This window comes from Pygocentrus nattereri, chromosome 12 (assembly GCF_015220715.1).
Source record: "Pygocentrus nattereri isolate fPygNat1 chromosome 12, fPygNat1.pri, whole genome shotgun sequence".
Taxonomy (NCBI): Eukaryota; Metazoa; Chordata; class Actinopteri; order Characiformes; family Serrasalmidae; genus Pygocentrus; species Pygocentrus nattereri.
In genome coordinates, this window is record NC_051222.1 from 21,739,766 (window position 1) to 21,766,492 (window position 26,727).

At 40.7% G+C, this 26,727-nt stretch overlaps 3 protein-coding genes across 5 annotated transcripts in view; all 3 read right to left on the reverse strand.

Annotated features, from left to right (window-relative positions):
* Nucleotides 1-614: 614 nt before the first annotated feature.
* On the reverse strand, nt 615-9,958 carry stn1 (STN1 subunit of CST complex). 2 transcript variants are annotated; one of them, XM_017698999.2, is made up of 10 exons: nt 9,806-9,958; nt 7,810-8,002; nt 6,803-6,898; nt 6,509-6,586; nt 5,169-5,327; nt 4,152-4,278; nt 3,191-3,293; nt 2,042-2,167; nt 1,739-1,811; nt 615-1,082 (listed from the first exon to the last, which is right to left on the reverse strand). In XM_017698999.2, the coding sequence occupies exons 2-10, from the start codon at nt 7,940-7,942 to the stop codon at nt 925-927; spliced, it is 1,053 nt and encodes a 350-aa protein (XP_017554488.1). In that variant the 5' UTR covers nt 7,943-8,002; nt 9,806-9,958; the 3' UTR covers nt 615-924. The 2 variants fall into 2 exon arrangements, with proteins under 2 accessions (XP_017554488.1, XP_017554487.1); XM_017698998.2 differs by having other exon boundaries at nt 3,131-3,293.
* A 1,684-nt stretch (nt 9,959-11,642) lies between these two features.
* lrrc58a (leucine rich repeat containing 58a) lies at nt 11,643-18,458 on the reverse strand. Of its 2 annotated transcripts, none has more exons than XM_037543166.1 (4): nt 17,842-18,458; nt 15,157-15,285; nt 14,094-14,371; nt 11,643-13,399 (listed from the first exon to the last, which is right to left on the reverse strand). In XM_037543166.1, exons 1-4 carry the CDS (start codon nt 18,294-18,296, stop codon nt 13,299-13,301), a joined length of 963 nt encoding a protein of 320 aa, XP_037399063.1. In that variant the 5' UTR covers nt 18,297-18,458; the 3' UTR covers nt 11,643-13,298. The 2 variants fall into 2 exon arrangements, with proteins under 2 accessions (XP_037399063.1, XP_017554490.1); XM_017699001.2 differs by having other exon boundaries at nt 11,643-13,492; nt 17,842-18,296.
* Nucleotides 18,459-19,550: 1,092 nt separating this feature from the next.
* fstl1a (follistatin-like 1a) overlaps nt 19,551-26,727 on the reverse strand; it is a 46,716-nt gene continuing 39,539 nt past the window's right edge. Inside the window, exons 9-11 of the mRNA XM_017699002.2 lie at nt 21,401-21,511; nt 21,126-21,226; nt 19,551-20,536 (exon numbers count right to left, since the gene is read on the reverse strand). Coding sequence (XP_017554491.1) covers nt 20,495-20,536; nt 21,126-21,226; nt 21,401-21,511 — 254 coding nt within the window. The 3' untranslated portion in view covers nt 19,551-20,494. The remainder of the gene's footprint in view (nt 20,537-21,125; nt 21,227-21,400; nt 21,512-26,727) is intronic.

The following is a 26,727-nucleotide window of genomic DNA, read 5'->3' on the forward strand; positions in this document are numbered from 1 at the left end:
TCGTTTTATAATCGCATTGTTGCCCTCTAAATCGAATCAAATTGAATCGTGAGGTGCCAAGAGATTCACACCCCTAATTAATATATATATATATATATATATATATATATATATATATATATATATATATATATATATATATATATATATATATATGTGTGTGTGTGTGTGTGTGTGTGTGTGTGTGTGTGTGTGTGTGTATATACATATACATACACACATATATACATACACACACACACAAATGATATATATATATATATATGTGTGTGTGTGTGTTGTGTGTGTGTGTGTGTGTGTATATACATATACATACACACATATATACATACACACACACAAATGATATAGATATATATATATATATATATATATATATATATATATTATTTTTTATTTTTATTTATTTTTTTTTTTTTTACTGTCTGTAAAACAGGATTCAAACTTGAGTTGGAAAAAGAAAAACGTCATTCAACATTGTCTGTGAGTTTCTTAAATAAGAGGAAACTTATAAATTATTCTAGTATTTTTAAACAAAGGCTCCACCAACATTTACCCTAAATTAGACCTAATATACCATGTATATATCTCAGAAATAATACTGTTTTAAAGGCTAAAATGAAACATGATTGTAATTTTAGGAGAATTACAGCAATACAGAAACAAAACTGCAGTGCAAACCAAACACTCAATAAAAATGCTATTTCCAGTGACCCTGACGGATTCTGTTCATGATGGAACTGGTTCTAATTACTCATAAGAACCCCCTCACATTTACAGCAATGTAACTGCACCTCAATCCATTTTTCTGTGTTCTGGAATACCAAAGACTTGAACACTCTTTCCATCGACCTAACACAGGTTTCTACAGAACTGTCTATAGGGATGATCTGTGGCTTTTCCAAGATGTTTCAAACCTCACTGCTACAAAACAGTGTAGTGAGAGTCCGTAGTGCTGATGATGTCACTGTTGCACTCTAAAAACTTGAGGGCAACTTCCAGGGCTTCTCTGCTCAGATTCCGACTGTATCGCTGCCTTACACTGGATAAGACATGCAGGATATGGCAACCCTTCTCGGCATCTGGAAATAGACAGTACACAACAATCAGCACACTAAAAGTGCAACAGTTAAGACACTGGATCACATATTTGGATGTTATCTATAGTACTTCACTTTATAAAAATGGACAGTCCCAGCTCTAAAATCCGAGTCACATTCCAACCTCATATACACATATGAGGGAATACGTTATTAAAAGTCATATCATTTTACAATGATACCCAGGATACAAAGTACCCAGGACTGCAGAGTTTGGTGTTTTCCTTGACAAACCAAATCAGCAACTAATCTGCATTTTTACAAGCTAGTGATCATGACCGTTACAAGTTGAGTCAAGTGCTTCACAGCACAGAATATAAACTATGCAAAGCTGTGATTCTGCAGAGAACACTGATCAATTCTATAAAATATTCAGCATCCAATTCTCCAACTCATAAAGGACTTGATTACCATCCTAGTAAAGGTAAATTAGCTGCTGACCAATCAGGATGGTTTGATGTCAAACGTCTCCAGGATCGCAGACACCAAAAGTGGTTGTTAGGGTAAAATTAAATGTTTCTGGATTGCTGTAAGTAACATAGACAGCTATATATCCAAACATGCAACCTGACTGCTAGTCTTGGAGTATCAAGCAAAGTTTAGTTTATCCTGTTCAGTAAGCAGGAAGAACAACTCACATTTCTCCCTTTTGGAATCTTCTTGTATGACATCTCGGATCGCTGCAAGCAGATCTTTATCCTGTTCAGTTACCTGCAGCAGACAGACAGGAACATAATTACACACAGTCATCTGCCCCACACCAAAAGATTACAGTTTAAAGGTCCAAAGATGTTACTTTTTCACAAGCTTAACTATCAGATCTTTAAGCATGTTTAATCTGGGTCATTCTAACCCTGATAAAGGTGAATTAAGTTTTTCATTGAATGAAAGAAATCCACAAACAGGCTGAAAGTCATGTTTATCATTTTATCTTTGCTTACATGGTAAAGCTCATCTGGGGACAGGACCTTGCGGAATATCTCCCCCTCTCTCTGGAGAAGCTTCAGTGTTTCTTTAAGAAGGTTCTTGACTTGTGTGGGAAACGATGGACCAACAGAAGTCGCCTCCTAGAGTAAACATAAAATACACAGACTAAGACTATTCACCAAATTGAAATTCAGAGCTCGTGATTCAGTCTGATGAATTCGTGATTCAGTTTTGAATGATTCATGAATCATTCTGAATCATTCAGATGGTTCACAAATAATGAAGTTTTTTTTTCCTCAAATACTGGAAAAAGCACAAGTAAAGAAGTGCCAAATTCTGAAAAATAGTACATTGGCAGGTATTTTTTACAGGCCCATATCCTAAAGTTTTCTGCAATTTACTTTTTCCACATGACTGTTTTAAAGTTGGTTTTTAGTACCAAAACCATTTGTATTTGATTTGGCCCCTATTTATCCCTTAGAATATAACAGGCAGTTTTCTGTTACAGTGCCTGATGTATGTAAATGATCTGTGTTCTATTTGATATGTAAATGAGCTCCGTTCTATCTGACTGCTCTGTATTGTGCCTCAAAATGCAGTCTATGCTAAAGCAATCCTTATAACCTCAGTGTGAATGGGCAGAGCTGAATTGCTGAAGGCTAAATATATACAAATGTGCTGTTTCTTTATGAAATCACAAAAATTCATTCATTCATTACAAACATGGAAAATAAACTACAAAAACAGCATAAATGGACTACACGGACTGCAGGGTGAGAAGCATGTTTTGTCATTTTAAAAGTGTTTACATACTACATCAAACTTTTTAACTTAAAAAGTGAAGAAAACTGCTCTCTATGAGAGGAGCCCTATAAAATCTGAAAAAGCTACAGCAGCAATGGCTCACCTGCTGACATGGTTTCACTCTTATGAACATCATTTTAATATCACTTGATCATATAAATAGATGCTGCTTCTGTTTGCTTTAAAGGGGAATCCCTCCAAGTCACAACAGTTTTTTTTCATACATGTTTTGAAGTACACGTCTCATTCCCTGATTTACAACGTTAACTGCATGAAGATCTTGAGGTCACATGCACCACCTGTCTTGTTGATGTGCTCGAAACAGGCGACCGGATCAGAGGGTGTAAGAGGTACTCAACGTCATAGGGTCTAAACTTGGGCACCTCCTTCACCTTCAGGAACTCCTTCAGGATGCGAACTGACTGACCAAGCATAGATTGGATATTTGACGCCCCCCCAGCACTGAAAGAAAGAATTGAGTAATTGTAATTAATATGAAGGCATTTAAATGTTCTTGGTAGCCAACTACAAATTGAATTTCTTAACTTAACCCATCAGTGGACACACTGGGTGATTATATAGTTACTAAATAGTACAGTTTGACTGTCTTTGTAAACCCAAAGAAGCCATTAACGGTTATATTGTCATTGTGTGGGACTGGTTAAATTCTCTCGCTCTTTATCAAGAGCTATGATGACAATTAAGGGTGTTTGTCAGGTGTCTCTTCTCAATTTATTGTGAATATCATTGTTATAAAGAGTATAATTAGTCCTTCTAAACTGCAATTACTGTAGCGCAGTGTGTAAAATGTTTAATATCATTATACGCATAGTTTTGATAGTATGTTAAAAACCAAATATCATGACGCATATTGGGCATCGTGAACTTCAACGTAAATTTATTGTGATATTATATTTCTGCCCTATTGCCCACCCCTTTCCCCTGGTCAAATGACAAGTTGATTTGATTTGATTTTCTATGTGAAAATATGTTAACACATCCTCTACACCTCTGTACATTTTAATGCACAATTACTGTTTATTTGCTGAATTTAACATACTGGAGAAAAAAAAAGTGTCCTGTGCAAAATCTATGATATGGTATATTAATGATATTAAGATGAATTTATGATTTGTTTTTCTCCCCAGTATGTTTCACTAAGAAAAACAAACATGTAATTTGACCAGAGGTATTTTGCGAACTTTTGCACGATTGTACAAACCCTGAATAATCTTATCCCTCCTATTTTTCTGATCTCCTTTCTTTTTGTCCTCGAGTGTCATAGTTATTGTTAGCTGAAATAATCTTTGTGTGACTCACTCAGTGGTGCCCGCTTCAAGCTCAGCACACGGCACCTGGAAGGGCTTGTTGTAGCAGTCCCTGTAGAGCTGAGGCATGTCCAGCATTCGAGCAATCTGCACATCCATCACAGGATCGCTCACTTTATCTGAGTAATAAAAAAGAGAGTTTCTAGAGAAACTTAGCTGTCAGAATTGTTCACAGCTTTAGTGACAGGGATAAAAACTACCTAATATTATGTTATTACATGAAATAGTTACAAATGTAACTCAGAAGACACTTGTAGGTTCACTGGTTGTTTGTATAGTAAAGAAATGGGCTAAATTTGTGCTGTAAACAATTTGACCCCTGGTTCCCTTCACCATCAAGGTGAAGAAAGCTGACAAAGTTTCTCTAAATCGCTACATTTCACAAACAAACAACTCTAAATGACTTTACCGTTGAACTACTGAAATCTGCATAAATTTTGAAGTAACGGTGTAATTCTCCTTTAAACAATCTTGGTGCTGCTTGCACTAATAACTGCAACATCATGTGCCAAAGGTGTCTGTAAATATGTCTGATGATCTAGTACAAAGTACAAAGATGATCTAGCATCAGCTCATCCATCCATATATTGTACACATATTATATAGTCATATGCAAAGGTTTGAATACCCCTGGTCAAATTTCATGTTTTGTTGATCTAAGTGCAAGTAGGTTAACACATCCCCTGAAGGGAACTTAAATATGGGATTTTACTGCTAATTTTATCACACAGCCTAGGCCTTGGATTTATCTAAAATTAACAAGCAGAATATTTTATATATTAAATGTGAACCCCAATTTCCCAGTATATTTACAAGGTGTTTAACAGTAAATTAGTCCACTCTAATTATCTATAAACCTTAAAAGCCCAAAAGCAACCCAGTGGGTAGGTTGGGCAAATACTGATTGAGACTTTTGTGGAGAAACACATTTAGGTATTCTGGATGCTGTACTATGCCTGGAAACTCTGCTCCAATTGTACTGTGGTGCATTGTGAGCTACACTGCTTACAAAACGAGGAAGCCATGATCTCCCTCTGCTCCCGGGAGGTTTTAAGGGAGCCACGCACTTGGAGCAGGTCTCCAATTTCCAACATGCATCTGCTTCTCTGAGCTTCACAAAGCTTCCTCAACTGCTCCTCCACATTAAAGACTCCACCATGGCCCTTTCCTGCAGATACAATTACAGTAATTATAGGAACAGTTTAGTTCAAACAAGCAATCAACAGCTTTAATGTAGGAATACATAAAAAAAAATGCTAGAAGCTAGCAGAAAACTAAATCTGCCTGTTAGCATGCTCTGCTACACTGTATGGTCAAAACTATGAGGACAACTGACCATCACACCTACATGAGCTTGTTGGACATTTAAGACCAGGCACTGTTGGATGAGTGGGCCTGGCTTACAGTCAATGCTCCAATTCATCCCAAAGGTGTCCAGTGAGGTTGAGGTCAGGGCTCTGTGCAGGCCACAGGAGCTCCTTCAGTCCAAACACATCAAACTATGCCTTTATTGAACTTGCTTCGTTGTGCAGTTTTTGTGCTGATGTTGCTTCTAGAGACAGTTTCTACAGTTTCTATGCAGAAGATGCATAAACTTCAGCAATTGGCAGCTCTACTCTGTGAGTCTGCGTGGTCTACCCCTTTGTCGTTGAGCTGTTGTTGTTCCTGGACACCTCCGTTTCACAATAATAAGACATACAGTTGACTGGGGCAGAACTAGCAGGGCAGAAATTTCACAGACTGATTTGTAGCAAAGGTGGCATCCGACGACAGTGTCACATTTAAAGTCACTTCGGTATGACTGCTACTACTCCACTGTTCTGCTGCTAATGCTTGTCTTTGGAGATCGCATGATGATGGGCCTGATTTTATACACCAGTTAGCGATGGGTATGGCTGAACCACCTGAAGGAGTGTCCACATGCTTTCAGCCATATAGTGCAGCTTTCATTCACTGTTTGCCACAATGGTATCTTTGACCAAACTAGATGGTTTTGAGATTAGTCAAGATGAAAGATGAATCACAGACACTGCTAGGGCCTCATCCTGTTGCTGAAAGTGTCATACTTGTAGAAGCAATAGAAAAAAAGTTAACATTGCTAACAATAAATAAAAGCAGGACATGAAAGCCATGATCATGATCATAGTGCAGTCATACCAGCATTCATTGTTAGTCACACTAATGTTTGACCAAACTATTGTATTTTGAGATTAGACTAGATCTAAAACTTTAAGATTATATTAAGGCATTGTCTGTTTCTGGTGCTGCCACTGCTGTTATGGTCTTGTTTCTTGCAAACTGTGGTTAAAACTAAAAACAACATCTGAGCAAAACAGCTTTAACACTTACCCTTCACTGAATCTCCTTGATCTCTCCATTTCTCATCTTTCCAGCACAGACAGTTGATGACTCCAGTACTGTCATCAACTGAATATTGAAAGAATACAATCAAAATCAATCAAAACTGACAGAATTCCGGTATCAATTGTAATCAACGCTGTTTCACTGATTTCTTACAGAGCTCTTTACTAAACAGCACAAATTCAGTGGAACAACACTTAACTTGCATTCATTTACTAGCTCTTTTATTTCATATCTTTCTGAAGTGATAATCAATTCTTTAGTTGTGTGAACCAGGTTTACCTCCATAGCAATAAAAGTCTTCTCTCTCTCGTTTGTATACAACAGTTCCCAGCACGTCCACTTGGAACAGTGGGTGATTCTTATAGAAGTAGATCCCTGCGAGTAGTGACAAAAATAGTTATTTATGAGAAATCAGGTTAGGTGTTGAACTTATGTGCAAAGATATAAACAGACCGTCCAATGTTAGCTGCAAATGGCCTCATTCAGTTTGTTTAAATAAAGATCTGCAGTTTCTATTATGAAATTCTAATCAGGACCTGATGAAATAACGAAATCACTCCAAGACATTTGCTTTTCTGGATCTCGTAGCACTGTTGTTGTTTAAGGGCCAGTTTCCACTTGTCAGCCAGGGATTTGTGGTTTGAGTAGGGGAAGCCAAAGTAGAATTTCTTCTCCAAAATACTGGTATTAATAAATTTCAATATCATGATGTTTTCCAAATGTATCACAGTATGACGGCATGAAATGTGATTTACACAGGCATTAAAAATGATAGAAATCCTTGCTTCCTGATTAAAGTCTTACAGTACTGATAAAGTTTTTTTTTACTAGACTGTGTTTTGTTTTATTTCCATAACTGTTTATTTTTTATGGATTTTAAATTGGTCGTTCAAAACAAAAACAATTTAAAGCACCCAGTAAATGATTTTGCAGTCAGCTGTCAGATCCTGGATTCCACGAGTGAAGCGCACAAAGCCGAAACCCAAAGCAAACTGCCTGACAATATTAAATCTGCAATTTTATGGGATTTATATGATGGGCATAATCCTCATTATCTATCAAATATATTACAACATATCACTAATATTGAAAATATCACAAAATATAAGTATAGACAATATATCACCCAGTCCTAATCCATTATATTGAGCATCTCATTAAAACCCCACATTTTTGGGGTTTAAAACAATTAAAACATTGACCCAATAGGTTCCCCACAAAATGGAGACAACATTGTTTAATCAACATTTTAAGACATGCGATAACTTTAGAAACATTTACTTTACCTGGAACTTGTCGAGACTCCCTTATTTGTAGTATGTCTTTAATATAAAGCCTGGCATAGGCAGAAAACACAGGGTCCAGTCCCCACAACAGCGAAGGAGGTTCATCTTCAGCACCGCTTTGCTCACTGGCCATCGTGCATTAATTCCAAAGGGCCAAACTGACCCCAAAACAAAATCGACTAAAGATTTTCATCTACAAAGATAAACACAGAAACAGTCTTAGAATAACACTGAACACAATCAATATGACCTTCTCTGATTCACAAATTATTAATTGAAACCTGATTTTCCATCTTTTCCACATGTACTATAAGGTTTCTCTTGATTTTGCTTGTACACAGTCATCACATAGAACAATCCAGCAAGGTTGCCCTGTTTTAATGAGGAATTCACAGGATTTGATTATTTGTCTGTTCCACTGCTAAAAACTGAACTCTAGTCAAAACTCCCCCGAAGGCAGAAGACATTTTACTTAAGGTGAAATAAATCATGTCCTCAAAGACTTCCACAGTGGAATTCAGCTCAATTTTCAAAGATTCAGCCAAAACAAATTAGTAAGATATAACCGGTGTCATTCAGAGTGATCTGATGTGAAATGCTCTGTTCTAGAGAAACCTACTGAATCAGAATTGTTCACAGTGGAGGTGATAGGAACCAGATATCTATTATGTTTCATGCCTTTAAAAGCTTCCTCACACTGATGAGCCACTGTATTGCTATAGCTTTACAATGAGGTCTTTAGGGCCTGAATATTTCTTAACGTCCACTCCTGGTAGAGAGGGACATGCAGGGCACTGTAAAACAAACCCAAAAGAAATGTTGGTTTCCTATGATTATCTCTATTTTATTATGATTAACATTCCATCTAAAAACACAGAGCACGTGTCAGTTCACTGGTTGTTTCAGACGATAAATAAAAAAAATGCTTTGCTTTGTAGAACGCTGGGTACCATCAGCACATCTGGAGGGTTTTTTCCATCAATGTTCTACCTTTTTCTTTCCTACAATGCACCATTTCACATCTATTCACTCTGAGTGTCTTTGACTACATATGAACGACTGGATCATGTGCAAAAAGTGGTGGAATTTATTCTTCATTCATAGAATAAATGTGGCGCTAGGGCTGAACGACTTGGGGAAAATATCTTACTGTGATTTTTCTCACCAATAACATGACTGCAATTTTAACGTAATTATTATAAAGTTACGTCCAGGTCTGTTTTTGGCCAAGAAGACCAGAACATCCACTTTTCCTGGCATGAAGCTGGTGTACACCAGACACCATTTAGATGTCCTGTCACATATTAAGCCATTGCTTCTGGCTGGTCGGCGTTATTAGGTTTCATTTCCCCATTTAAAACTTGACAGTGTGTTATATAACACAAACAGCAGCGATTTCATTTGGCGACAAAACGATTAGTCTGGCAGCCCCATGAGCAGCTGAATCCTCAAGGTCCGGTGAGGAGAACCTCTGAACCAGCTTCTGTATGTTCGAGCTGACTAACCCAGCTAGTAAACACAGCAGCCACCTCAGAGCGTTTAGGGAAAGGCTGCAAATCCTTGCCTTGCAAGTAACTTTCACTTAGCTGAATTAACACTTGTGGCCGCCAGGCGCCTTTTCCCATACCGAAGAATCATATTCTGTATATTTGGGATGTACCGACACTTTTAAACACGTCCTCTTTCTGCGAGCTTTCAAGTTAACCTAGCTAACCTAACGCCAGCCAAGCAGCGCGCCGGTCTCCAACACTGCGGTGGAAGTAAGTCAACTAGGGGGGCTTGCCATCGAAAGAAACGTGGAGCCAAGTTTAAAGTGAATAGATGTGTTTATTTGTTGCGACTGTATTTATGATGCTAGTTTACTGCTGTCGAGGTGAGGCCAGAATAACACGACTCCAGTTTAACTAACGACACTGCGCAGCAAACACACATCAACACACAGCGCCTCAGTCAGTCCGGGAGCCAGGCGAGTTCAGCAACGCCGAGTTAACTTTACCTCCACTGTTCAAACATCACACGGGCACTTCAGCGAACAAATCCACCTTCCTTTAAATTCCTCCTAAATCAGCGCCCCGTCCCCGCCAGCCGAACCGCTTCACACACACAGCCAGCGGCCAGCTAAACAAAGCCACAGAACCATACAATCAAACCGACTGTACTCACTGCCATCTATCGGACTGGAGGGGCTGTGACGGTCACTCATAATGAAAAGAACTAACAGAATAAGAGGAGTCGATACAAGGCGAATATTATTAAATTTAGTATTAAACTGAATACATGAATTAAATACCCCCCCCCCCTCCCCGTTATATCAGAAACAGGACTGCAGAGGGCGCCCGCGAGGGAGTCCTCAATGAATGGGAGTGAAGGGAGCTCAACGGCTAAAAACGAAAAGTTAAAGTAGTTTCTAATCACTCGCCCGGAACGTTGCTTTGATTCTAGAAAGTAGAAGGATGTGTTCCACTAAAAATAAAGAAATATGACCGATATACTTCCTTTTTTCTCCAGCAAACGGGTTTCGGGCAGCAGGAGGCGGGTTTTACAGCTAGAGCGGGATGATTGATGGGCGAGCGGAGCAGCTCATTGGCTGTTCGCGCACTGACGTCATGGGCAGATATATGCCCATATATATATATATATATATATATATATAGAGCTCGAGTTTAAAAGCTCCTCTCAAAAATATAACAGCGGCGTTAAAATGTTTTGTGATACTCACTGTTCAGGGAATGATTGTATTATTTTACATTAGAAATGTTTAAGCATTTATAAACTATGATTTTGCTCAAATGCTCCAGATCAACCCGTTCATTTTGGACTCGCTCGGCAGCGCCCTCTCGCGTTTGAGAAGCACGGAAGACATTGCAGAGTGGCCGTTCTACAGCGCTGCAGGCCTAAACGACTACATGTACACTTAAACCAGCGAGAGCTGCCGCTCAGTACTGTTTTCCAGGTTTGTCCAACGCTAGAGGGCGCTGCCGAGCGAGTCCAAAATTAATGAGTTCATATGGAGCATTTGAGCAAAATAAGTTTTTAAACTCCAGTTATAGGACTTTTCAGCATCCATCCTCACATGATCATATGACCAAAGTTAACCAGACAGTATCTGGATGGTAGATCATCCTCAGCACAGCAGAGAGTTTTAAACACTATGTACATTTATGGTTCACCTTATTAGAAACACCTTGTTGGTACACCTTGTAGGTATAGAGAGAGACCATAGCTGTTCTCTTTTCATGCACAGTTTTTGTTAGTCATCTTCTAGTCTTTCATTGTCTGGTCAGTATCTGGCCACAGAAGCACTGTTGGCTAGATGGTTTTTGTTTATGGCCTATACTTAGCCCAGCTGTGGCATTGCGGTGTATAAAACCACAGCCACATTACTAGCATTGCACACTCTGTCATACCACTACCTTGTCAGTGCCTCTGCTGTACTGAGAATGGTCTATGACCTATAAAACAATTGGTCAGCAGTGGTCACTGAGGTGGTCATATTCTCTATTAAGTGCACAGAGAACCTGAAAAGTATAGGTGAACAGTGACCAAAATTGCTGATTATATTTTCACATGCAACATTTGGTTTCATTCACAACAGTATTGCATAACAGTCTTTATTATGTAGATGAAATATGTTTAATTTCAAAAGAATAAATTGTGATTGTTGTTCACCGTGAGTCCTTTTATTAGAAGATCTCATCACTCTGAAAATCAGAAGCAGAAGGAGAATTGCTTTCAGAGTAAACAACATTATGTATGCATTGGAGACTGATATGATTTTCTATTGTTGCAACAATGTGGGAAGAGGGCTGGTGCATAAATTGAAAGTTTGTCGCTACTGAAAAATTGTTTTATTAAGACATAATCATGTGAACAGTAAATTCATGAGGAGCAATGCATTATAATGCAATTGCAAGGCATTGTACTGTGTACAAAATGTCAAGGTGGTATTTCTTTGCAGTTCTCTTTATTAATATGAAGTTGGCAAATGTCTCACTCCTGCAAGTGAAGGTTCTTCACCTTTTTGCTGAGTAATGCTGAGATACAGTGCCAACATGCTCCACATAGGCTGTCAAATATTAGCTTTCAACTCTTTGACACAAAGCTTTACAACAATCAGTGTTATATCTGGCCCTAAAACTATACAAGCTAATTACACCATATGATAAAGTCTGACAACAAATGACGTGTCCTGATGGTCTGATTCATTTACATAACACCACAAACTCACAGATCCTGTCAAGAGACAAGGTGACCTGATGGTCTGATTCATTTATATGATACCACAAACTCACAGATCCTGGCAAGAGACAAGGTGACCTGATGGTCTGATTCATTTATATGACACCACAAACTCACAGATCCTGGCAAGAGACAAGGCAACCTAGCAAACCAATAACTTTTTAGAACATAGAGCACAATTACGCTAAAACTAATATCCTATGTCATAAAGTGCTGGATCTCCGCTTTATTACCACTTTTATATGATATTACTAGGCCATGGGGCAAATGATGAAAAGCTATTATTGTGCATTCAGTCTTGTCAATAAAACTTGTGCAGGCCGAAATCTGTCAGAACAGTATGTAAATCAGATGTAAGCAGAGGTCTTCGTAACGTTATACCTGACAGATCAGGGTGATTTTGTTACATATTTCAAAAAAGAGTATAAGATCGAGAGACTCTCAATAACAGTCATAGTCATAGTCAGAGTCCATTAAGCTTGCATGGCTGTTTAACTATGGCAGAGAAAAGCCACTTCCAGTAATAATGTCCACACTAAAACACTGTAGCTACCTCAGAGGCAATACAGGGATATCCAAGATGTTGTTTCAGCAGTTTGTCATTGGCACTTCAGGGTTTGTGCTCTTTTTAAATAACTATATCACGAGTACACAGTTTGAGTCAACAATGTCTACGACCCTTGTACAGAGTTTTGTGAGCAGCCAAAATGTGAACAGAAGGGCTCAGTTAAAGAGTAACCACTCAAGGTTCCTTTTCACTTACAGTAGAAACACCTTGTATAATTCTAGAGTAAGCCTCTGTCTGAATATACGTGTCCACAGTGCCTAAAACTTGCCTTTGAATTGTGTGAATTATCATATAGCACTTCTTATTTTAAAGGTAGTAGGTGACTCTTAGTCAACTAGCTAGTTAAATTCGCTAGCTAACTACATTATTGGCTAGGTAATGAATAATAACATAAGCTGTTTATTTCCAGTGAAGTTTTAGCTGACTAGCTAGGTAACTAGTTAATTGCTAGCCAAATGAAATGTCACTAGATTTTTCCAGACCTAGTTTAACTTGCTAACTAAAGGCATTCTTAACTCACAGAGTGGACCAGCCCTGTCTCATTTCAGAACACTGGTAAACATGTTCCCATTTCATGTGGGTTCAGGACCATTTTTCCTCCAAAAAGACTAAAAGACTGCTGAGAGATCTGCGTAATGGGGCAAGACATAGCATGAAGACTTCGTGCAATTGGAAGACCAGGCTATCCCAAAAGCACCCTCTGCAGCCTGTCGGCAGGAACACTGCTCTCTTCTTCCGACTCAGTGTCACTTTGTGGATTGGAGCTGCAGGGAGAGCTGCATTCTGGGGAGCAGAGGTAGTGCATGAGGGGCAGGCGGAACTTGCCACAGAAGTCTACAAACTTGATGTGTCGCACACATGAGTCAAAGTACACACCTGGAGATGACAAGAACAGGCAAACGGGCATTAGCTTAGTGTGCAAGGCTTGAAGACACGTCTCAACTGTACATTACATCATTGATTTAAACCAGGGCGTCCTCATCAGAGGGCCACAATCCCCTTGGGGGCACCAACGTGGTTGTAAGGGTGGCGCCACAAAGACATATACATTATTAAACACAGAGAATATAATTTTGTTGACTGCATGGAGAGTCTACTGAATAGCTTCACCTACAGGCCATGAAAGAGAGGCTGATGTTGTTTATGAATTTCTATTGGGGGAGCTTGTTACTGAGGGACGGTCTTGACTGAACTAAAGGGTTTGCAGCTTAGATGGCAATTTCTAGAATCTTCACGTTATAAGGATGATCTTTAAAACTCTTTAAAACTTTAAAAGCTTCGCCAACTCATATACCTCATTTTAAAAAATGGTTCTCTAGAAACATTTGTTAAAAAGTTCTTTAGGGAACCAAAAGTGGTTCTTATATTGGTGCGTATATTTGTACAGAGCCTCCTTTTGAACCTCAGTCTCTGTTTAAGAAGTGATGTTGCACACATATCTGCCTTTCAGTCCAGCCTCCCTCTTTTGCTCTCTTACCAGCGCATTTGGGGTTAGGACACTTGCTGGCCATATCAAGGTAGTGGCACAGGTTGGCCGGCAGGTCACTTGGCAGGTAAGGAAGGTTCCGGGATTTGATAGTCCGACCAGCCAACTCAAGCAGGGATGGAGGATCATAAGTCATGTCCTTGATGAAGCGTACCACCAGCGGGTTGCCACGGAGACTAAGCTCCTGCAGGTGGACCAGGCTGAGGATCTCCCGAGGGAGGAATGTCAGGAGGTTGTTGTGGAGACTGAGAGACAGCAAGGAGTGAAGTCTGTAAAATACAAAAAATAAATAAAATCAATAAAACAACAACAAATACAACGATTACATTATTTGTTAATGGTGAAATTATATGTCATATGCCATTTAGGTAACAGTACAGGAGATATTTGGAGTCAAATCTGAGTCACAACGTTTTTCTGCAATGAACCACTTCACACCAAACCACTCTGAATGAATATTTACATATTAATGATGGAATTATGGAGAATTTTTGAAATATCTGTAAAACAACAAAAAATTAATGTGTGTGCACTGCATGTTTCTAAAGTGAGACAATGCAAAATGACTTCAGTAAACTTTTACAGGCCTGCATCCTGTTCCAGGTTTAAAATGGTGTACATAAAATCAGTTCAACACCATCGCACCCTCAGGTGACTGTGTGAGTTATGAATAAATGTAATAGTGCATTGACTAAATAAACCTAATAAAAAAGTCATTATTTACCTATAACTTGATAACTTGCACACAAGACTGCATGTGTTCTGTTCTTTAGCAGGTTCTACCACAAGATGTATACAACAGCAAAACCGTGAGTATGTTGCATTACAGGCAGTATATTCAAATTTCTAAAAGCAATTATATGCCCATGGATGTCTATGATTCATAGATACTGTATGTATCTTACTTTAAAAGCACACATTTCATAAAAGATGGCAAGCTGTTTTAAAATGATGTAAAATGGGGGTTGGAGGACTGAGGAGAAAATGTTGGAATAATCTCCCCGCATATCACAGGAAGTTAAGTGGACGTAGATCTTTTGTTGTGAGGAGTCACCTGCTGAGCTGTGGAGGAATGCTCTGGACGCAGTTATCACACAGTACCAGGTATCTGAGGCACCGCAGGTTGGCCAGTTCAGGAGGGATGGAAGAGATCATGTTCCCACCCAGATACAGCATCTCCAGCCTGCAGCCAACCAAACAACACACGGTAAAGAACAGGTTACCTCACTTGGTCGATAATACAGTCAGGATTATGTTTTTTCCAAACCTGCAGTACAGAACATGGTTTTCTTTGTGGTTTATGTCACACAATTAACTAACATTATATCACATCATTCATTTCCCCCATATGTTCTTCATCTTTTATTCTAGTGTGAAATGTGAAACAAACTGTAAAGTTTGGACTAAAATCCTCAAAATTAGAAAGTGGGAATAAATGAAACTTTACCCACTCCTTTCAGATGTCTGGATCCTTTGGGAGACTGCAATGCTACATTTTTGTCCTGACAGTCAGCGCAATGTTTAATCCCTTTTTTTCTCTGATCTTCCACTCTAATAACTTTGCTACAGCCTGTCTGCAAGTGTTAATGTTTTCACGGTTTCAAAATCACATGAATTCAAAACGGGCTGTGTGTTACATTTTTATGGCAACTTTAACAATGTTAAGCAAAAATGTGGTTTGCCATATTACATGACTTCATTGAATGCTAAATGTAATTATGTTCAGAATTTAAATGAAAGTAAGACTTGGAAAAAACAGCACCAAAAAACAAACAGGTCAAAATTCGGCAGACGTATGTTGAAACTCTGTGACCTATTTATAGCTTACAGGTCCAGAAAAATTCCAGGGTTCTGCAACGCATGAATCAATATTTGCTCTGCTTGTGTAATGGCTGCTTTTTCTTACTTTTGCATCAAATGCGCTGTATTATGATTTTTAAGAATGAAAAAAGACTACATATTATGATTGCAGTGCGATTGGCATTGATAAAGATGCATTAAAGACTAGCTTAGATTTTTATGTTCACAGGACATTTAAATAACATATATATTGAGCCACTCTTACCAAAAGCACAGTAAGTGCAGATATAACCATGTACTAACTGTATTAACAGCATTAACTTGCATCACAAAGAAAGCCATTGATTAGTTATGGCAATGGAAAAGCACACTGCTTGCAGGTGTGGAGATAACCCTGCTGCTGGGAACAGAATTTCAGTCCCAGCTGTGTCACACATCTTCTTTGGCCCTTGGCCAACAAAATGACCATGAATGCCAGTAGAAATCCAGACAGCAGCAAATATGCTTTGTCATGCTTATGTTAGTATTTAACCTGCTGAAAAATTATTTCATTAACATTGTGCTTATTTCATGGCCTGGGGATTAAGGCATGCAGACACTTCCATCTTTTTACCATTAATAAGCATATTTACTAATTACTGAGTTTTGAGTTGAATTTGGAGTATTAGAATAGGGAAAAACAGAAATGTGCAGTGATTAGGATCCTCAAGACCAGCATTTAGCACCATAGGTAGCCTACATAGACTATACTTCTAAGCCGCTTCTCCCTCAGGGTCGCGGGGGGTGCTGGAGCCTATCCCAGCGGTCATTGGGCGAAAGCCAGGATAAACCATGGACAGGTCGCCAGTCCATCGCAGGGCAGGCGAAATGCTCATTTACTCACAATGAAAAAGTGTGAATTAAACGTTGGTTGCAAAAACAGGCTAAGCCAAGAGAGTTCGGTTAACATGTCAATTTTAGAATAGAAATTATTTTTGTTCCTAGGTTTGCTTTGCAGTTTTATGTTGTAGTTTCAAAGCGAAGCCTTTCAATGCAAATGGCGTTGAGCAAGCACCACAAAAACTACAATACCCATAATGCAGTGCGTTCCCACAACGTTCTGTAGGCAATTAGCTAGAAGATATAAGCTACAACAGAAAGAAGTAAGTTGGAAAATGACAGATCATTACAAAACAATACAACGAATAAACAACGTGTAGATGTAGAAACATGTTGTACTTTGTACGAAATTTTCATGACTCTAAGATTAGCTGGCTAACGTTACTTTTCTACCTGTGTGATGGTTAACAGCGCTGAATATCCTTAACGGTTTAGCTTAGCTGCACATACATGTTGTAAGTAACATTACGCAAAAGGAAACTGAAAACCGAAACATTTAAGCGCTTTATAACCAGAATTTGGACGTAACCTGTTACATGTTACACGTTGAATCTGTAGGACAGATGTATTTTGAAGAATATGCACATTCCTGAGCATTTTCAAATAATAACCTTTTTATATTCATGTTTGTGAGGAGTCTGCTCTTTACTTATTGTTAGTAGAATTTAGTCAGAGATTTCTTTTTGTGTTTAATTATGCTTTGTCAAAGACAGCGCCTGTAGTCTTTTGTAGATAGTTACATCTCTCACATTTGAGGCCTATAATTTTATTTTTTGTCCAAGTATCCATAAAAAAAAGAATAGGATCTAACAAACTTCTGTTTCTATGCTGACAGATGTTGGTTGTATTAAGACATTGTGCTGCAGTTAGTTGTTTTTTACTGGAAAGGTAGTATTTGATCTACTAGAAATGTTATTCCACCAAAGTAACATCACTTTTACCTCAATGTAGGTTTTGGCTAGTCTAGCTTTATCTGTTAATAACTGATGCTCTTGGCTAAGTTCACTGAGCCTGTGTTAAATCCAATGAGACTCTGAAGTGGCGTAGTAAAGGACCTTACCTATTCAGGTTTTCTATCTCTGCAGGGATGCTCTTTAACCTGTTTCCACCGAGAGACAATGACAACAGCCTGCTGAGCTTCAGGAACTGCCTCGGAATCTCACGGAATCGGTTCCCACTCAGGTTCAGGCTTTCAATGTGCATGGTGCCAAAGTGCTTGGGGAAGGACGTCTCATCAAAATGATTATTCTTGGCCACCAGAGTTTTTAGGTTTGCTAACCGTGTAATGTCCTCAGGCATAGCTGTGAGGTAGTTGTTGCTCAGATCCAGGTGCTCCAGGTTGGAGAGTAGGCAGATGGAGGTGGGGAAAAGCGAGAAGCTGTTGTAAGTGAGGTAAAGCTGCTGAATTTGCCTCTTCTGTTCTTCTCCAACATGATCCAGGTTCAGGTCACACAGCTGTAGACGCGACAGAACTAAAACAGGGTTGCCTTTAGTTATTCTAGGGAAAAGCTCCATGTTTCAAAAGCCAGGAATAATAACAACTGTTGCTACAGGCAGATTATTGGAGGCAGTTGAGGTGCAGCAATGATAGAGCATCATACGGTGTCAGATGGGGTCAGTATTGACGTTATATAGCTGGTGAGATCCGTCTGCTCCAGTGTTTGTGCATTTTAGGGCAAAAAAGAAGGCTGTGTGCAGTAGAGGCCTTTTATATGGGCCTCTACTGAGCTTTGGGTGGAGTCACAACAAATATAAGGGCAAAGGCTCATGAGGACATTATGCAACTCCCATTGCTGGATCTGTGCAGCACTGTGAGACAGTTTCAGTGTGGAGTGTGTTAGATAATAGGGGCCTCTAAGAACCTCTCATTTGTTTCAATTTATCCTTTCTAAATGTGCAAATATACAAAATAATAGTAACTGTAAAGGGTCTATAAGCCTCAATTCCAGGCAATACCATTAATAAACTGTTAATTAAATAATCATGGTGAAGAAACTATTGCAAAGAGACCAGTAAAGTCACTTTTATTGGGCAGTTAAGATGAAAGATTGGCTTTTTCATTCAGGCCTATCAAACACACTGTATCATATGACCTAATGGCAATACCTGATAACCTAATAATAATAATAATAATAATAATAATAATCAACTGGTCAATGTTTCTGTAGGAACAGTGACTTCTGCATTTATACATACTATGGGGAAGATATTGGTAAAAAAGTGGCATTCAGTGACTGTGATGGTGGTGCATTAGTGTGATATGTAAGGAAAAACAAGCAACTGTTTCTTTAGGTGACTGAAATTGACAATGTAGGACAAGAACAGACCATCCACAACTACACACAGAGATGGATATTCTGGTAGGTTTGCAGTGCATAAAGCTCTCATTACAAAGAAGAATGTACATTTGAGAGTTCAGCAGTGTAAATAACATAGATGCTGGTGTAAATCATATACTATGACCTTCACAGTCACCACATCTCAAACCACTTGAACACCTATAACAGATTTTGGACTGATGTATTGGTGCTCTGCACTACCATCATCAAAACACCAACTGAGGGAATATCTTTTGAAAGAATGCTGTTCCATGCCTCCAGTACAGTTCCAGACACTTACAGAGCCTACAGTTCAGTTCACTAATGCTGTTTTTTTAGTTTGTCTTATGTTACTGCCTGTAGCTACATTTATTACCTTTTTTGGCATCTGTTGTGTGAATATTACTTGAAATGAAAACAGAAACAAAAACAGTCATACAAGAAGTCTTTGTATGTTTTTTTATACAGTACTCATTTTATTGGCATGAGTATGCCAGGTGTGCTCTAAGACAACAATAGGCTGTTAAAATTAATGAGTAAATGCCGGCTGACAGTTCACCAGAATGTCTTAAAAAACAAGAATATGAGGGAAATATATTCAGGTTCAGAAGAGTGGAGCATACTGTATTGTAGTGTGTTGTATATGTAGAAAATTACGGGCACATAATTTTAAAATTTTTTTTGTGGGTAAGGCCTGCCCAGAAGCCAGAACAACCTGCAAGAATATTACTAAATCTTCAGCAGTAGATCTTGTAGTTTATATGTGTTGTTGCCACCAGCAAGATATCACTGGGTGACTGCAAGTGAGCAAATGACCCACAATATTCTCCAAGATGATATAGAACTTGAATTTGGGTGTTAAGGCAGATATTTCACCCTTCTATAAGGTTAAGCCTGTGGCATGACTGATTGGTGGTATATTGATGTCAGGTGTAAAATATTAGACACAGTAACCTGTCATCAGATAAGAAGCTTAATAACCTTGGTGTAACAGATTCATTCGTGCTTTATCAGTGCATATTGATCCTACATCAGCACTGTGCTTTGGCCGATAGCCATTAGTTCAAGTTCAACCACGTGTTCACCAAAATTTCCTGTTAATGCTAAGCCTCGAGATGGAAACACAATTTATCCAACACAATTTAAAAAGTAAAACTTTTTCAAAAGCAGTCTGAGTAAACCGACAGTAGGCCTATTACACAGTATCCACATTCAAATATCAAAACAGTACTAAATGAAAATAAGAATAATTAAAACAATGATATAAAACAATATATAGAAAGACCACTTTTTTGCTAGTGGACAGTACAAATCCAGTCTACAGCAGACTGAAAAGGAGTTGAGGACTCGTGGCAGTCATTCTTGTTTTTTTTTTTTTTTGGATCATCTCTCTTATTAAACCTCCTTAGTGCTCGCTTTCATCTTCTCCACAGTTTCCTGTAGGAAGAAAGGGAATAAAAAAAATACATAAATAATTAAATTCCATAAAAACAGAGTTTGCCTACACATCTCATGTTCAATGCACAAAGAGTCCACCATCCCCTCCAAACAAATACTGTAGCATCTGTAATGTTACGAAAGGCCACATATTATGAAAAACTGACTTTCATTTTATTAATAAAAGAGGTTGATGCCATAGGTAAACAATGTTAAGCTTCCAAAGTGTACTGTTCACCTCCAGTACATACAGTCCATACATGTTGTTGCAAATACATTACTGTCAGAAAGTAAAAACACCTTTTATATTTTTAGGGATTTTTAGGTATTAATGCAATGCTTTGTTCATATTGTCACCAGATGTACCTTTATTTTTGAAGTGGAATGAAACATTGGTGCCAAAAAAGGTGCATATGACATAAAATTGCATAAAAATGCATAAAATTTTATTATTAAAGATTGAAATCAGAACACAAAGTCAGATCAAACAATGGTCATTTTTGTTTCTCCTCCTGCAATTTTGTCCTCCTGCAATTTTCTCCTCCTGCCATTTTGGTTCTAAGCCCTCGAAATTGAAAACAGTATTAACCTGATGTTTGTTGAGCTCGGCCACTCTGTGAGTCCACTCTTCCTCCGTCATCTCCTGATCTGCTTCCTCCATTTCTTCCGCAGCAGGCACCTTTTCTGAACCTACAAAGAAAAGGATGTAGATAAGTCCACAGACAGACAGAGGGAGAGGGGGAGAAACAGTGTTACAATACAGAAAGTAAAATTTGGTGATCTAGGACCAGCTATCCAGTCACTTAATGATGAGAAAACGAGAATAAGAAAGCAAACTGGTGTGTGATCAGTACATCCACTAACCATCACAGGTCACAGCAGTGCAGACCCAGTTCCCACAGGCACAAACACAGCGGTTGCAATCCACCTGCGTTTCAGCTCCGTCCTCGTATGTATCATCCTCCAGAGCACACTCTGAATGCAGCACAACAAACAACAAATATCATCATATTGGTGAAAATAAGTGAACACCTCTGCCATTTTTTTCTGCAAACCTGTCCAATTTGTGTTTACTCTCAGAGTAAATATATCGGATAGAAATAAAATATCAAACTTTGGCACAGACTCTCCTTGGATCACCACCTTATCGTGGTGGAGGGGTTTGCGTGCTTGAATGATCTTAGGAGCTATGTTGTCTGGAGCAAAAGCTCCTGGTAGGGTCTCCCATGGCAAACTGGTCCTAGGTGACAGGTCAGACAAAGTGTGATCCATAATAATCCCTATGAAGACAGAAAAACAGGACTTGTGTACCCTGCCCGGAACAGGGTTACCGGGGCCCCACCCTGGAGCCAGGCCTGGGGGAGGGGCTCGCAAACGAGCGTCTGGTGGCCGGGCATTTACTCATGGTGCCCGGCCGGGCCCAGCCCGAAGGAGTTACATGAGTCCCCCCTCCCATCGACCCACCACCAATGGGAGGGGCAGTAGTAGGGGTTCGGTGCGTTGTGGATCGGGCAGTGTCCGAAGGCGTGGGCCTTGGCGTTCTGATCCTCGGTTGCTGAAACTGGCTTTTGGAACTTGGAACGTTACCTCACTGACGGGGAAGGAGCCTGAGTTGGTGCGCGAGGTTGAGAGATACCGGCTAGATATAGTCGGGCTCACCTCAACACACAGCTTGGGCTCTGGGTCCAATCTCCTTGAGAGGGGCTGGACTGTATTCTTTTCTGGAGTTGCCCATGGTGAGAGGCGGCGGGCAGGTGTGGGCTTTCTCATAGCCCCTCGACTCGATGCCTGTATGTTGGGGTTTTCTCCGGTGGACGAGAGGGTAGCTTCCCTACGCCTTCGGGTTGGGGAACGGGTCCTGACTGTTGTCTGTGCTTATGCACCGAACAGCAGTTCAGAGTACCCAGCCTTCTTAGAGTCCTTGGGAAGGGTGCTTGAAAGTGCTCCTCCTGGAGACTCTATTGTCCTACTGGGGGACTTCAACGCTCACGTGGGCAATGACAGTGAGACCTGGAGGGGTGTGATTGGGAGGAATGGCCTCTCTGATCTGAACCCGAGTGGTGTTCAGTTTTTGGACTTCTGTGCAAACCACAGTTTGTCCATCACGAACACCATGTTTGAACACAAGGATGTCCATAAGTGCACATGGCACCAGGACACCCTAGGCCGCAGTTCAATGATTGACTTTGTAGTCGTGTCATCGGACTTGCGGCCATGTGTTTTGGACACTCGGGTAAAGAGAGGAGCTGAGCTGTCAACTGATCACCACCTGGTGGTGAGTTGGATCAGGTGGTGGGGGAAGATGCCGGTCAGACCAGGCAAGCCCAAACGCATAGTGAGGGTTTGCTGGGAACGTCTAGCAGAAGAACCTGTCAGATTGATCTTCAACTCACACCTCCGTCAGAACTTTGACCAGATATCGGGGGAGGTGGGGGACATTGACTCAGAATGGGCCATGTTCCGTTCCTCCATTGCTGAAGCGGCTGACTGTAGCTGTGGCCGTAAGGTAGTTGGTGCCTGTCGGGGCGGTAATCCTCGAACCCGGTGGTGGACACCCCAGGTGAGAGATGCCGTCAAGCTGAAGAAGGAGTCCTACCGGGCATGGTTGGCCTGTGGGACACCAGAGGCAGCTGGCAGGTATCGACAGGCCAAGCGATCTGCGGCTTCAGTTGTTGCCAAGGCAAAAACCCGTGTATGGGAGGAGTTTGGTGAGGCCTTGGAAACTGACTTTAAGTCGGCTCCGAAAAGATTCTGGCAAACCGTCAGGCGACTCAGAAGGGGAAAGCAGTGTGCCACTAGCACTGTATATAGTGGAGATGGTGTGCTGCTGACTTCGACTGAAGACGTCATTGGGCGGTGGAAGGAGTACTTTGAGGACCTTCTCAATCCCACCGACACGTTCTCCAGTGAGGAGGCTGAGTCTGGGGACATGGGAATAGGCTTGTCCATTACTGAGGCCGAAGTTGCTAAGGTAGTTAAGAAGCTCCTTGGTGGCAAGGCTCCAGGGGTGGATGAGATCCGCCCTGAGTTCCTCAAGGCTCTGGATATTGTGGGGCTGTCTTGGCTGACACGTCTTTTCAACATTGCGTGGACATCGGGGGCGGTGCCACTGGCTTGGCAGACTGGGGTGGTGGTGCCTCTTTTTAAAAAAGGGGACCGGAGGGTGTGTTCCAACTACAGGGGAATCACACTCCTCAGCCTCCCTGGCAAGGTCTATGCAGGGGTACTGGAGAAGAGAGTCCGGCTTATAGTCGAACCTCGGATCCAGGAGGAACAGTGCGGGTTCCGCCCTGGTCGTGGAACACTGGACCAACTCTTCACCCTCTCCAGGATTCTGGAGGGTTCATGGGAGTTTGCCCAACCAGTCCACATGTGCTTTGTGGATCTGGAGAAGGCATTCGACTGTGTTCCCCGGGGTATTCTGTGGGAGGTGCTTCGGGAGTACAGGGTACATGGCTCTTTGCTACGAGCCATTCAGGCCCTGTACAAACAAAGCTGGAGTTTGGTTCGCATAGCCGGCAGTAAGTCAGACTCATTCCCAGTGAGAGTTGGACTCTGTCAGGGCTGCCCTTTGTCACCGATTCTATTCATAATTTTTATGGATAGAATTTCTAGGCGCAGTCAAGGGATGGAGGGTGTCCGGTTTGGTGACCTCAGCGTCACATCACTGCTATTTGCAGATGATGTGGTCCTATTGGGGACATCAGGCCGCGAACTTCAGCTTTCGCTGGATCGGTTTGCAGCCGAGTGTGAAGCGGCTGGGATGAGAATCAGTACCTCTAAATCCGAGACCATGGTTCTCAGGCGGAAAAGGGTGGAGAGCCCTCTCTGGGTCGGGGATAGGCTCTTGCCTCAAGTGGAGGAGTTCAAGTATCTCGGGGTCTTGTTCACGAGTGATGGTACAAGGGAGCGGGAGATTGACAGGCGGATTGGTGCTGGGTCAGCAGTGATGCGGGCTCTTTACCGGTCTGTTGTGGTAAAGAAAGAGCTGAGCCATAAGGCAAGGCTCTCGATTTACCGGTCGATCTACGTTCCCACCCTCACCTATGGTCATGAGCTTTGGGTAATGACCGAAAGAATAAGATCGCGAATACAAGCGGCCGAAATGAGTTTCCTCCGCAGGGTGTCTGGACTCTCCCTTAGAGATAGGGTGAGAAGTTCAGTCATCCGGGAAGGACTCGGAGTAGAGCCGCTGCTTCTTCACGTCGAGAGGAGCCAGCTGAGGTGGTTCGGGCATCTGGTTAGGATGCCTCCTGGACGCCTCCCTCGGGAGGTGTCACAGGCGAGTCCACCTGGGAGGAGACCCCGGGGAAGACCCAGGACACGCTGGCGCGACTATATCGCCCAGCTGGCCTGGGAGCGCCTCGGAATCCCCCTTGGAGAGCTGGTGGAAGTGGCTGGGGAAAGGGAGGTCTGGGCTTCATTGCTTAGGATGCTGCCCCCGCGACCCGAACCCCGGACAAGCGGAAGATAATGGATGGATGGATGGATGGACTTTGGCACAGACCACATTTTTTTTTCCTAGTATGTTAAAATCGGTAAAAACGGTTACTGTGCATTAAAATGTGCAGAAGTGTGTTCTCTGTGGAGGAAGTCTGAAATAGTTTTCACTTAGAAATCAACAAAATATGTTTTAACTGTATAAATCTGTGGCCACTTGCATAAAACATCTTAAGTATTTATCTTACTCTAAATGCTTCAGATATAGATGTAAATTGTAAATGTACATTTTACATTTAAATTTGAATTTTGCCATCGACAAAAATTTGTGTTGGAATGAGAAGTTAAGGTTTAAAACTTATGGATGTTTTTCCACTTTCCACTGAAATGTTTCCCTGAAAGGCTTTATGCAGCTCACTTAAGGTAAAATCCAAAACTTCAGATGTATGGCCAAAATTCATTTAAACAATTCTGCAAAAAAAACAAATCCTCCACAGTGATGTAAAAGACTCATCACAGGTTATTGCAAACATTCTTATTGCCATATATATATATATATGTGAGAAATGTCTGTCCAATTTCTGCCGAAATTTACAGATGATGTTGGAAAACGATGACAACCAAAAGCATGTAGTACTTTTTTAGTACTACATATTTAACTGCATGAAAATCTATGCAACATTTTTAACACTCCCCTATGTATTATCATATTGCCATATACAACCCCAATTCCAATGAAGTTGGGATGTTGTGTAAAACATAAATAAAAACAGAATACAGGAATTGCAAATCCTTTTCAACCTATATTCAATTGAATACACTACAAAGACAAGATATTTAATGTTCAAACGGATAAACTTTACTCATTTTGAATTTGATGCCTGCAACACATTCCAAAGAAGTTGGGACAGGGGCAACAAAAGACTGGGAAAGTTGAGGAATGTTTAAAAAACACCCGTTTGGAACATTCCACAGGTGAACAGGTTAATTGGAAACAGGTGAGTGTCATGATTGGGTATAAAGGGAGCATCCCTGAAAGGCTCAGTGGTTCACAAGCAAGGATGGGGCGAGGTTCACCACTTTGTGAACAACTGCGTGAGCAAACAGTCCAACAGTTTAAGAACAACGTTTCTCAACGTGCAATAGCAAGGAATTTAGGGATTTCATCATCTACAGTCCATAATATCATGAAAAGATTCAGAGAATCTGGAGAAATATCTGCAAGTAAGCAGCAAGGCAGAAAACCAACATTGAATAACCATGACCTTCGACCACTCAGGCGGCACTGCATTAAAACCGACATCGTTCTATAACGAACATTACCACATGGGCTCAGGAACACTTCAGAAAACCATTGTCAGTGAACACAGTTCATTGCTCCATCTACAAGTGCAAGTTAAAACTCTGCCATGCAAAGCGAAAGCCATATATCAACAACACCCAGAAACACCGCCGGCTTCTCTGGGCCCGAGCTCATCTGAGACGGACTGATGCAAAGTGGAAAAGTGTCCTGTAGTCTGACGAGTCCACATTTCAAATTGTTTTTGGAAATCATGGATGTCGTGTCCTCCGGGCAAGAGAAAAAGGACTGTCCGGATTGTTATCAGTGCAAAGTTCAAAAGCCAATTATTTCAGCAAGACAATGCCAAGCCACATTCTGCACGTGTTACAACAGCATGGCTTCATAGTAAAAGAGTGTGGGTACTAGACTGGCCTGCCTGCAGTCCAGACCTGTCTCCCATTGAAAATGT